General features: G+C 25.1%; 1 protein-coding gene and 1 long non-coding RNA gene across 2 annotated transcripts; both read right to left on the reverse strand.

The window, feature by feature from the left end:
• Window positions 1-1,764: 1,764 nt before the first annotated feature.
• On the reverse strand, window positions 1,765-3,295 carry LOC130976613 (uncharacterized). Its single transcript, XR_009084719.1, has 3 exons — window positions 3,076-3,295; window positions 2,334-2,952; window positions 1,765-2,262 (listed from the first exon to the last, which is right to left on the reverse strand). It is a non-coding gene; the product is annotated as an uncharacterized LOC130976613 (long non-coding RNA).
• A 9,087-nt stretch (window positions 3,296-12,382) lies between these two features.
• LOC130975718 (uncharacterized) lies at window positions 12,383-13,591 on the reverse strand. Its single transcript, XM_057900463.1, has one exon. The coding sequence runs from the start codon at window positions 13,589-13,591 to the stop codon at window positions 12,383-12,385; it is 1,209 nt and encodes a 402-aa protein (XP_057756446.1).
• Window positions 13,592-14,515: the final 924 nt, after the last annotated feature.

Below are 14,515 nucleotides of genomic sequence, written 5' to 3' on the forward strand. Positions count from 1 at the left end.
AAATAGAAAAAATGTGACTCATAAACATAAAAGGATAAAAAAAAGTTTGATTTTGGATTCAGTGTTTATATTTATCCATATTACACTTATTTTAAATAAATTACTTGTTATAAATTCTAGTAACTTGCGTTACTCTCCCTTTTTCTTCGAATATTTAAAATTCTTAACAAATTAATTAACTTTTTGTTCTTTTACAAAATATAGCATTATTTTATTTTTTAAGAGTTTAATTTTGATACTGTAATAGTGTAAAATATTTTACACAGTCGTACAATCACATCAATTTTTTTTGAATGACTATTCACACCGCTAATAAAAATAATAGTTATTTTTAGTGATATAGTATTACGTGATTAGATGCACATATAAAACTACTTTATATTAATAGTGCATCAACATTAAAATTTTTAAATAATAGAAATATAAACAAAATTAACTATCCTAACATTATTTCTCATCGCCTTTTAAATAAATGAATCCAATAATACAACTTGCATACAAAATCTCAGTAATTAAATCAATAATATGTATCTATATATATTTTTCGTATTAAATCATACATTTTTTTTATATAGATCTTTAATTATCACAATAATTAAAACTTATTTATAATAGTATACCAAATAATTTTTTATCAAATACTAAATACATATTTTTTTTACGCAATAACTAATTTTTATTTTTTTACACAATAACTAATTTTTGGTGTATGAAGTATGAACAATATAATTAAAAATTAATACGAGATACAATAAAACAAAAACAAAAATAGAATAAACAAAAAATTTCTAACACTGAGTGCATTTCGCCAAAGCCATATGGTTGGGGAAAAAAAAGGCATTTTAAGCTTGCAAGAAGAGTGGAGGACAAATTAAGAATTTCAACCTAAAGAAAACTTGAGAAAAGAAGAGCCAGTTGTATGATCTATAAACACTCCAAACCTTCATATGCATAATATGTTTCATCCTCAAATCTGAGCCTTGTGTATATTATTTAATGTTATATCTCAATGGTAATGATAATTGGAATTTCAGACTTCCAAAAAAATACATGCCATGCCTGAAAGTTTTCTTATACTATTCACTCTTTGTTAATTTCCTAACTTATTGAACTGTATATAAATTATTGAGTATTAATAGGAATATTTAACTAGTAAAATTATCTTTATTAAATTTTTAACGAAGTTATATATTAGTTTTGTTTAGATATATAATTTTTTATATACGTATTTTAATTTATTTTTTAATAAATAATCTCATAATATATTATAATTTTTATAATAAAAAATTAAATTAATTTTTTATCATTCAAAGTATGTAGAAAAGTAAGGAGAATAAAAATATTAAGAAATTAAATTTTATTTTTCATTAATTCTATCCATACATTACAGAATATTGTTTTGTTATACAAATAACAAAGTAGAAATATTAACCTTTTAATAATAAGGCACATATAAATTAAGTGTTTTATAAAACATTATCATAACTAGCAATTTGTAAGTAGTTGAAAACCTTTGTTTCTGAATCTTTATAATTTGAAGCCATAAACCTTAATTAACTAGTATTTAATTTTTCTATTATGTGTACGTATGAAAATTAATCTTTAATCTTATTCATATATATTTCATTATCTTAATTAGATAATATATGTTAATATACATTGATGTGACCATATATATATATATATAATTGACTACTTATTATATATGATATAAATAATAATATTTTCATTGATATAGTATGTATAGCTTCACTTGCCTTGACCCATGCAAGGTCCCTACAACTAACACACCAACCAATCACAATCACCATATCAATATGTACAGCATATGGATGGCTAAGTTGGTAGCACTGAGCTTTTGCAAAAATATGATGATGATATCAGTAGATTTATAGAAATCCCATTGCACATGGGTGAGTATATTATTATCATCCCTACTATTCACTACTATAATACAACTAAAAGTGTTAGTCATTTAAGAGTACCAAGATGCACTTGCTTGCTTGCTACATTAAATTAACAAAGAATGAATTATATAAACTGAACTCCTCCATCGAGAAAGCACCACCACCATCCTTTCCAACAGTCAAATCAACGACCTTAGTCATTGAAGCTAAGCAATTTTCCTCTTCTTCCCTGCACCTCGGTGAACCACAGATTGAGCACCCTCCATGTTCGTCCAAGACGCCTCTTTCTCACTTTTCATTTGTTTATTCACAAAAGCTTTCAAATTCGCAGTAGTCAGCGTCGGAGCGTTCTCACCTGAAATACAAACCCAGCACTTGTTACCTACATTACCCAAAAACACACAACAAAAACCATGCCCATTTTACCTAAATAATCCTCAATCGCCTCACTATCACCTTCAAGCTCCAACAAACTTGAAACAGACGGCAACTCACACGACGCTAGGAGCACAATTCAATTGAAACAACACCCCACATTAAATATCCGTAAAAGGAAGTCTCATCCCCAACTCAGTCAACATGCATGTATATAAGTAAAATTACGACCAATCCGAGCTTTTCTCACACACTTTGTCAGTTCCTTCGCAAGGTAAGAACTCTATTCCCAACTACTGCTCCCCACCCCTAATCCATCTGACCTCATTCAACTGAGACACCAAAGACACATTACCAAAAATAGAGACACGACCCCTAAGAGAGAAAAAAAAAAAAAGCCTTGCTGTTGATGCCAATGAAGAAGTCAAGGAGGAGGCCAAGGAGGAGGCTAAGGAGAAGACCGACCATTTTGTCCCTGTAGCGGTGGCTGTAGGACGAAGACTTCCTCCTGCAAAAGTGCCGACAAACAATGCCAAGATGCTTGCTTCTAAGCTTTCATGAGTCTACCATGGACCACCATTCGGGTACTTGCTTATAAGCTTTCATGAGTCTACCATGGACATCCAATTTCACATTATTTATTGCTGATCTGTTCTGCCTCAAAATGTCACTGGAGAAAGGAAATTTTCTTAGTGAGTAACATATGGAAGATCAATCCAACCATCTGTCGAAGTGATTCATTAATATAAATATAAGAGAGAACAATTTGTGAAAGGCTATGATAGCAGCCTACCTGGCATAAAACAAAGCATGATCTGTTGGCATCTTTGCAGGAACAGATCTTCTTCCTTCACCCACTGCTACAGAGACAAAATGATTGGTCTCCGCTCTCCTCCTTGGCCTCGTTCTTGCCTCTTCTTTGGCCTCCGAGTTGTAGTTCAACTTGGACGAAGAATACTTTTTTTTTTATATTGGCATTGTTTCAGTACTAATTATGTATTTAATTTTCCTGTCATGTGTACGTATGAAAATTAATCTTGATCTTATCCATATACATGTCCCACTATCTTAATTAGATAATATATATTCTACTACTTACTTTATAGGATTTGAGTAAAAAAAAAGAGAGTTTACTTAGTGCAACAAACTATCCCTTTAGAGGTTAGAAGTCAGAACCGCGTCCTCTACCACAGGTATGATTTTAATTGTGGACGTACACATATGAAAATGCATATAAATTAAAAAAAAATTACACACTCTTTTTACTTCTTGGTATACATGTTGACAGGGAAAGGATCCTGTATTTTTCTCCTTATCTAAAAAATAATAAATTAAAAACTGAGTTTTTCATTTGGCTTTTTGGCAATAAGCGTTGAAAACGAGTGTATACGAAACGGACACTGAACAATTTATAATAAGATATCTTATTTAATTTTCTTGTCATATTAGGGTGATAAGTAAGTTTGTCTCCATATATGTTTAGCTTAAATGATATGTTGAGATGTTTTAATAGGAAATAAGATAACTGATCTTAGCACAGTTAGCATGCACCCGATAAAAACAGAAAGGAAATTATACACGAAATGCATTACTTTAATTACTTAAATGGGTTAATGGCGATATTTAAGTCTATTAATTAAAGAGAATCACTTAGATAAAGACGTTTAAAACGTCTTTTTTTTAAAGATATTTTTTAATAATTAAAATTTAATACATATAATTGATTAAATCGTATTATTTTTGTTAAAATTAGATAGAAAAATTAATTTGGCAAAAAAATCAGTAAATTATTTCTTGAACCGATCTAAATTAATATTTTTTATAAAAATAACTACAATATCTGTATTATAAAAAATGACTAAAATACTCTTAATATATATATATATATATATTGAGAATCTTAAATTCTAACCCTTCTCTTCTCAATGTGTTATTATAGAGTTAGGATTTAGGGTTCTCAAAATTAAAAAATATATATATATAATAAAAATATTTTAATTATTTTCTATAATAAAATTATTGTAGTTATTTTTTATAAAAAAAAATATTTATTTAAACTAGTTTAATATTTGATTTATCAAATTTTTGACCAAATCAATTTATCTAATCTAATTTTGACAAAAATAACACAATTTAATTGATTATATGTATTAAATTTTAATTATTAAAAAATATCTTAAAAAAAAGACGTTTTAAACGTTTTTATTTAAATAGCTCCTTTAATTAAATGGTTTGTTATTAAGAAAAAAATAGCAAAAATGAAAAAAAGACAAAAAGGTGATGTTTCATGGGAAGGTACAGAACTCAATTATGCTTCCGGGGTACCAGCACATGCCAAAAAATCTTTGCCACACAAATTTTTATTATTGTCAGTGTCACTTAGTTTAATTTGCTCATCAAATTTTTTATTTTAATTTAATGTACATATATTTAAAAGATAATGTTATAGACAATTGAAATAGACAAATATATAATATGGTTATGAAAAAATTAAAAAACAAAAGTATATATACGTACATTTATATTTAAGTAATTATTCTACTTAAATTATTGACTATTAATAGAACTCTTTAGCTAACAAAATTATTTTTATTAAATTCTTAATGAAATTACATATTAGTTATTTTTAGAGATATAATTTTTTATATACGTATTTTAATTTATTTTTTTAATAAATAATTTTATGATAATATTATAATTTTTTATAATAAAAAAAATAAAATTTAATCTTTATGATTCGAAATGTGAAGAGAATAAAAATATTAGAAAATTGAATTCTATTTTTTATTAATTCTATCCATACATTACAGAATATTATTTTGTTATATACTATTAACAAAGTAGAAGTATTAACCTTTTAATAAGACACAACTATATCAAGTGTTTTATGAAACATTATCATAGCTAGCAATTTGTAAGTAGTTGAAAACCTCTCTTGTAACTTGAAGCATGAACCTTAATTTACTAGTACTAGTTACATATTTAATTTTCTTGCCATGCGAAAGTATAAAAATTAGAAAAGCTCAGTATTTTTATTAAAATTTAGTTCGTATTTAATTATAAAAAAAAGTGAATAATTTTATACTATTAAATATAATTTTATACTATTAAAAATATTAATAATAATTAATTAATGATTACAAATCACAAAACTTACTATTTCTAGCACTCGCTAAAAATTAAAAATCAACCTTTGGTCTTATCTATATACATGTCCCACCATCTTAATTAGATACTATACATTGATATATATTGATGTGAACATATATATATCATCGGACAAATATTACTACTTACTATATATGATATGATCTTGCTGAATATATTAGTCTTGGCTTGTTGTAGATAATAAGCACGATGCATACGTACGTCAATGTCCGTATAATATTTTTATCTTTATTTGGATGAAACTCATTGTCGTTTTCTGTATATTAACAGTGTATTTCCAATTCCAAATTTTACAAGAGAAAGAATATGTTTGGCTTAAATCATATGTTGAGATATTTTAATAGAAAACAAGATAGCTGACCTTAGCATGCACCCACAAACAGAAAGGAAAATTATACATGAAATGCATTACTTTAATTAGTTAAATGGGTTAATCGTGATTTTTAGGGGGTTTTATTTATATAAATTAAATAAATATTTTATTTATCAAAATAAATAATTTTAAAAATTATTACAAAAATACGCTATCTACTCTTATCTCATTTATACTGTAAACGAGATGATTTTTAATATAAACGAGATATATAAATTTTTTTAATTTTTATATATTTTTATTTTTGTTTACAGTGTAAACTAGATAAAAGTAGCCAATAAATTATGGGAGTCACTTAGATAAAGATGTCAAAAACGTCTTTTTTTAAGATATTCTTTAAAAATTAAAATTTAACACATATAATCAATTAAATTGTATTATTTTTATTAAAATTAGACTGGACAAATCAGTTTAACAAAAAAATTAATAAATTAAATTTTAAATCGGTATAAATTAATATTTTTTATAAAAAATTACTACAATATTCCTATTATAAAACACAACTAAAATATTCTTATTATATATATATATATATATATATATATATATATATATATATATATTAAATTCTTACCCTATAATGATAGAGAAGGAAAGGACTAGAATTTAGAATTCTCAAAATTAATATATATAATAAGAGTATTTTAGTCATTTTATATAATAGGGGTATTATAGTCATTTTTTATAAAAAATAATATTAATTTAGACGGATTCAAAATTTGATTCACTATTTTTCGGTTAAATTAATTTATCTAACCTAATTTTGACAAAAATAATATAATTTAAGTGATTATATGTGTTAAATTTTAATTATTAAAAAATATCTTAAAAAAAAGACGTTTTTTACGTCTTTATGGAAGCATCCCTATAAATTATAACTCAAATAGCATAATTTCTTCGTACTCAATTAATAAAAAAACCGATGTTTAAGTCTATTACTTAAATAGTTTGTTATTAAGAGGAAAATAGCAAAAATGAAGAAAAAAAAAAAAAGACAAAGTGGTAATGTTTCATGAGATACATAACTCAATTATGTCTCCGGCATATCAGCGCATGCCAAAAAGTCTTTGCCACACAAATTTTATTACCATCAGTGTCATACACTCACACTTTTTGAATTAATTTGCTCATCAAATTTTTTATTTTAATTTAATATACATATATTTGAAAGATAATGTTATAGACAATTGAAATGGACAAATATATAATATGGTTATAAAAAAAAAATAAAAAACAAAAGTACATACGTATATTTATAATTTTTAATTATATATTTTTTACCTTATTTTATATAATTATTAAAGAGAATTATTTAGGTAACATTATTAAGTTAAACACTTTAATTCTTAACAACTTTTAAATATTAACTTAATCTTTAATATTTTATTTTGTTAGACAAATATATTTTCACATCAAAATTCAATAAAAATTAGATAAATTAATCCCTATTAATATTTAATAAAAACATAATAATCTAAAAAAAATAATAAAGTATATTTTTTGTCCCTGAAATTTGGTAAAAATTTTAAAAATATCCCTCAGTTTTATGTTGTTTCAATTTTGTTGCAAAAGTTTTCGCTTTGCATCAAATATATCAGCGACAACTAAATTTTTAAAAAATTTAAGACCAATCTAACAATTATGCATGAAAATTATGCTTGATTTGCTTGTATTGAAGATTGTTCTTATGAAATTGTTATTGAATTGATCTTAAATTTTTTGAAAAATTAGCCGTTAGGATATATTTGATGTAAATCGAAAAATTTTGGGACAAAATTAAAACAAAATAAAATTTAGGAATATTTTTTAAACTTTTATCCAATTTCGAGACAAAAAATATACTTTATTCTAAAAAAAATTATATCAACTTTTTTATATAAATGAATAATTTGATAAAAAATTGATTTATGTTTAAAATTAAAGTTTAAAAAACAATACTAATTAAAATATGTGACTAAAGTTTTTGAAAAAATTAATTTAAAATAGTACTCTAATTATGTAGAAACAAATTTATTGTTTAAGAAAAAAGAGATAAGAAAACTAAATGCAGGAAAGTGCAGCTAGAATTTCACTTGATATTTATATTATGAACTTGTCATATTGAGTTCAGGATAGATAATATGATCTTTCGTATATATAAAAGATCGAAATGTAATGAAAGTTAGATAAAAATTGAAAAATAAATAAGAATTAGACTAAAGTATGAACGTGATCTATCTAGATTAGATCAGCTCCTTAGTCACCAAAAAAAAGATCAGCTCCTCAAAACATAACAATTTTAACATGCTTTCATTTTCAATTTCATCACCTGAGTCACGTATGGATTATCCACTTATCCTCACAGAAAATATAATCAAATAATAAGATACAGCAGCTTGAGGAAATTTTCTAAGAGCAATAGGATTTAGAGGAAAAATTAGAATTGAGTTTTGGTAAAAACATTTAAAAATTGTTTTTGCTTCTACTTTTTTTTTAAAAACAATGTATTATTAATTTTTAAAAAAATATTTTATTTTTTAATAAAAATATTTTTTTAAAAAATAATATCTAAACATATTTAAAATAAAAAAATTACTTTTTTTTAAATTAAAAAACTAACCCAAACTAACACTTTAGTCTTTCACCTATATATTTTATCACGAAAGATAATTATTATAGTCAAATTATTGAGTACTAATAGGACTATTTAGGTAATAAAATTATCTTTATCAAATTCTTAACGAAGTTATATACTAGTTATTTTTAGATATATAATTTTTTATATATGTACTTTAATGTATTTTTTAATAGATAATTTCATGATAATATTATAATTTTTATAATAAAAGAATAAGAATTCAATTTTTATCATTTTGAATATGCAGAAAAAAGTGAAGAGAATAACAGTATTAAAAAATTGAGTTATTCATAAATTCTATCCATACTTATAAGATCTTAATTGGTCTTATCCATATATATGTCCCATTATTTTAATTATTTTTTTTTGAAGTTATGAATAAGACTTAAACTCAATACTTTTTAAATGAAAAAAAAATATATCATTTAAATTATAGTTCATTAACTCTACCATTTTATTAGATACTATATATTGATATGACTACATATGTGTTATCTGATAAATACTATACTTACTATATATGATATGATCTTCTTGAATATATTAGCCTGAACTTATTGTATGTAATAAGCACCGTGCATATGTACATCAATGTCCATATAATATCTTTATCTTTATTTTAGATGATATTATGGTAGTTTACTATATATTAGAGTGTGTTTGCAATTTCAAATTTTACAAGAGAGAATTTCTCTTTTATAAAAATTGGGAGACACAAAATAACATACATCCCAAGAAGAGAAAGATATTTTTATCTGTACGATTAAATATTGTAAAAAATATAGATGCATTAATTAATGTCTTTGTTAATTTAGAAATATTATACGCACAAAAATTAACTGATATACATATACATTTAGAATAGATTTTATAAAAATAAAATTTTTATATGAGAATATAAAAATATATTTATAGTTATTAAATTAATTTTAATGGCTAAGATTAAATATATTTAATAATTGATATATAAATAATACATTTATTATAATAATTAAATTTATATGTGAATATATTTATAATCAATATATTTATAGTTATTTTTTTTAAGACAAAAAAAATATTTTATTTTATTAAAAAAAATATAGAATCCAAAATTCAGGACATAAAAAAAGAAAAGTGAAAGACTCCCAAACTTCACAACACATGAGTTAGTAGGTAAAATAATTATCTTTTGGTCGAGCTTCTTGATTTCATCTACCACTTTTTCTAGTCACATCTTTGTTGTTCGAAAACTCTTTCATACCATTCTTTCCAAATACACCAAATAAGGATCAGCATAAATCTAATTGAGATATAGAGTTAGAAAGGAGATTGAGCTGAGTTTTCAGATTTCTTGTACATGTCCATTTTTGAATAGGCAATGAAGAAGAAGAACGTTAAAAAATAATTACGTGTCTTTATTCAAATATAATTAATTGTAGGCCGTTAAAAATATTTAATTATTAAAAATAATTAAATTTTTTTATAATATTTAAAAAAACTAACTTTTTTATAAAAAAACAAACATATTTCTAATTATTTAATTATTTTTTATAATCTTTATATTAATATTTTTTATTTTTTCTAAAATTTTAATAATTTTTATTAGTTATTTATTTTGTTTATTTTTTTTTTGTGATTTTTTATTTTTTTTTCATTAACAATAAAAATCCAATATACAAATTCAACCGTTATGAACATCTCAGCACAATGAGAACCATTATGAAGTTTATATCACTGAAAAAAAAGGCTGTTCCAAAAAAAATATTCTAATGTCGACTCCTGTCTTCTACAAGTGTAGAAGGAATAACCTAATTTGTTGTCAAGAAAAAAATTGAAGCCTTAGATTTGTGGGCAGGAATATCTTTTTTTCATTATAAAATAAATTGGAGGGTCCAACTAATATGTTTAAAAAAATTTTCAACATTAAAATGCAAATCTAAAAGATCAGATTTGTATATTTAAAAAAATTAAAATAAAAAAATAAATTTAACTTTTAGATTTGTATTTAAAAAAAATTACAAATTTAAAATACACCAAATTTTCACATTATTAAAAAATACCACAAAAATTACAAATACTAAAATTAAAAGAGAGTTACTCAGATAAAGACATTTAAAACGTCTTTTTTTACAGATATTTTTTAGTAATTAAAATTTAACACATATAATCAATTAAATCGTATTATTTTTATCAAAATTAGACCAATAAATTAATTTGACTAAAAAATGGTGAATCAAATTTTGAAGCTAACTAAATTAATATTATTTTTATAAAAAATGATTACAATATTCTTATTATAAAAAATGACTAAAATACCCATATATATATATATATATGCCGTTATAAGGTTAGGATTTAAAGTTTTCAATATATAAAGGACTAGAATTTAAGATTTTTAAAATTAATATTATATAATAGGAGTATTTTAATCATTTTCTATAATAAAGATATTGTAGTCATTTTTTATATAAAAAATAATATTAATTTAGATCAATTCAAGATTTGATTCACTATTTTTCGGTCAAATTAATTTGTCTGCCCTAATTTTGACAAAAATAATACGGTTTAATTAATTATATGTATTAAATTTTAATTATTAAATATATTTTTAAAAAAAAATATTTTAAACGTCTTTATCTGAGTGGCTCCCAAATAAAAAAAAAATGAGATTCTTTCCTGAAGTATATATATACACACTATTCTATTTGTTCAAACCTTTGTCGTATTTGCAAATAGAAAACATAGTTGAATGAATGACACTTTATTTAAATGTTAAATAGATATTAAATTATACATGAGCTACAAAAAAAAATAAAGAAATAACAAGAAACTAATTTTAAGTAAGTCATCTCAGAAGCTAGCATCAGTAAAAATAATAAGTTCAATAAGCTTTGTCCCAAATAGTTTGCAACTTGCTCTTCGGTCTCTATGGAGCATGAAGATTTACATTTTGAATGTAACACTACCAGTTGATAATTACCAAGGCCTGTATATCTTTAATAATAATTATTAATATTCCAAGCAATCAACCCAACTAATGATTCCTAAGTCACCAAAAAAAAAAAAACTAATGATTCCTAAAGCCACCTTGCCATGACAACATCAAACATCTTCTTAGGCCAAGACAAATATACCTCAAAATTACATCCAAAATTATTCATATTTTACCCACCGTGTTGGCTCTTGAGTACCAGCTACCATGCATTAGTTGATAATATTAATATTAATTAAAATTAATCTTTAATCAAATTGGCCTCAGTTTACATCTAAAGCTGCACTATTTAATAGTTTTTAAGAGGTCAGAGGAAAGACTATTATTAATAGAGTAATACTAAGGAATTAACCAACTTTTTTTTTACTAACATCAATACACCTTTTAAAAATTATTTTATTTATTTTAAATTTTAATTTTTTAAATTCTAAATTATAAATTTAAACACTAAAATTAATTAATATTAACAAACTAAAAATTAATTTTTTATGTTTTTTCTTATTAAAGTCATGCCCATTTGTCAATCTATCTCCACCTCCTTTGTAATTCTTCAAATTCGCAGCACGGTTTTGATGCTACTAAGGTACATATATTTGGTTGGGTAAAAATAAAGTGAAAGTTTTTAATGGATGAGTTTAACACATGTTTTTACTAAACAATTTCTACTTATAACTAACATTTTTTTTTCTGTTTTTCACATCTAACGCATTTTCCCATATATATATACAATGTATTGTGATTTATAGTAAAAACCTCCAAAAAAGCGCAAGGTGAGGAAAATAAGTAACATTTGACTAAAATAATTAAATATAAAATAGATGTCACCTTTGTATAGCGAACAAACTATTATGCTAACAATCACAAAAAAAAAGTCTTGTATGTATGCTAATAGAAAAAAAAAACGGTAACAATAAAATAAAGATATAATATAAGAGACTTAGAAAGGTAAAAAAATAAAAAAACCTAAGCTAGGGTAATATCCAAATAGGATGACAGAAAAAGTTTACCTCTGTTAAAAATGTTTGGAAACTTCCATCTTCCAAATCGAAGATGACAATCTCATAAGAGGGAGTAGTGTCTTCAAAGCACACTTCACGCAAGTAGATTTGATTTCCTTTACAATTCAAAGAATTACTTGGCAGTATTTGAACAGAAGAATTGAGTCCAATTAGTAGTATGTAATTCCCCAAACTGTGTATTCTTGACCATGTTTTCTCATTTTTTTTCAATTCATAGATATCAAATTTGACAGTCTCGCCCAACCACTTATAATTCTTCATGCAATACCTATCTTTTGCCCCTCTTACCAGCATCAATAAACTTCCATTATCACCTCCAATTAGATAATAACAATTATACATTCCATTGGATGGAGGTGGTGTGGCTTCATGTTTTCCTCCCACTGGTCCTGACTTTGTTCTTGTATCAAATTCATATAGTTGGCCATTACCATCTACTGCAAATATTTTCTCTTCAAAAAATATGACATCATGAACGTCGTCTAGATCTTTTGTTGGAAATCTAATCCATCTATTCTCGTTTGGCATGTAAAAGGCCAATTCTAGTAATGATCCATATATGACCACTGCTATAAAATTACTGTCATCGTCATTGTTAGGAGCTGAATTTATAATAGCCTTCAAAATTTGGATTTCATGCATGAAAATAGTATTTCTAGTGATAATTTTGTCCCCACAATACATAGTACATTCATCCCCATTAATATTAATTATATTTGGAAGAGTTGAAACTGGAGGAAGATCCAAGTGAACCTTTGTAAATGGATTTAACATTCTTATCGTACCTTCATATACCATTACAATGATCAGCCATCCATGACAAGAACCACACATGCGGTTGTCTTGCATATTTGGTAACATGAGGTGGTAAATCCCCTTCTCTTCGAGACTACGAGTGTCAAAAATTCCTTCATCTTCGGGAGCACGAACTTCTTCTTCAAGAGCATGAGCTTCTTCTTCAAAAGATTCTGTAGCAGCACTGCCCATAGATAGTACCAGCCACGGAACTTTGTTGCCATCAGGAATTTTCGGAAGTTTCAAGTTCCATTGCTCACAAATTAATCGAAGTCGAATGTAATTGTCATATGAATAGAACCCCTTAGTAATTTCGTTTAACAAATCTTGATGAATGTTTGACCATCGATCAAACTCACCCATTGCAAATTTCAGATGAGACCCAAACTGATTTATAGTAGGGCTGGCAATTCATACCCTACCCGCGGGTACCCAACCCGGTTCAACCCATTCGGGTAGGGTAGGCTACCCTACCCGCTGCGGGTAGGGTAGGGTATGGTCCGAGTATGCCTGCGGGTAGGGTAGGGTACGGGTTTAGGGTGTACCCTACCCTACCCTACCCGCACCTCAAATATATAACACATATTTTATAAAAATTAGGTATATAGTTAAAGAAGTGAGAGTTGAACCTACAACTTTTCTTATGTAATGACTTACAATAAGTAAACAACCACTAAACTAATTAGTTAATTTAGTAATTTAGAGTACTAGTTTGTTATTTTTTATGTCATTAATATGTATAAAATTTGACATGATTGAATTTTATATTTACTTTGAAAAATTTTATATATCTGCGGGTAGGGTAGGGTAGGGTAGGGTTTAGAATTTTAGGGTGCGGGTAGGGTTAGGGTTGAGAGATTCTCAACCCGCGGATAGGGTAGGGTAGAGTATTAATAGAATTTTCAACCCGCGGGTAGGGTTAGGGTAGGGTCCAAACCCTACCCTACTCTACCCATTGCCAGCCCTAATTTATAGAATATAAAGGAGAAGGCTACTTAAAATAGATATGGATTGGTTATTATATTTAAAGACGAGATAAGATGATAAGATTTAGCACGTTTAAAATTAAGTGGAAACTCATCTCTAGTCTACTTCATATGAAGTTATTTTTAGATGAATGACACTTTTATTATTTGGTTTAAAAAAAATTGATTTATTTTATATAAATGATTTAATTAAAAAACTAATTGATATAGCTATAATGTTAGAATTTTTACTGTATTTTATTTTAAAAATAAATTGACTAAGTTAAATTAAAAAATTGTAGTTAATTGTTTATTATATAAT

Source organism: Arachis stenosperma, chromosome 4, assembly GCF_014773155.1.
Source record: "Arachis stenosperma cultivar V10309 chromosome 4, arast.V10309.gnm1.PFL2, whole genome shotgun sequence".
NCBI classification, from domain to species: domain Eukaryota; kingdom Viridiplantae; phylum Streptophyta; class Magnoliopsida; order Fabales; family Fabaceae; genus Arachis; species Arachis stenosperma.

Bases quoted from the DNA above. Each gene is read 5' to 3' on its own strand.
- LOC130975718 (XM_057900463.1), bottom strand. From the start codon at position 13,591: ATGGGTGAGTTTGATCGATGGTCAAACATTCATCAAGATTTGTTAAAC.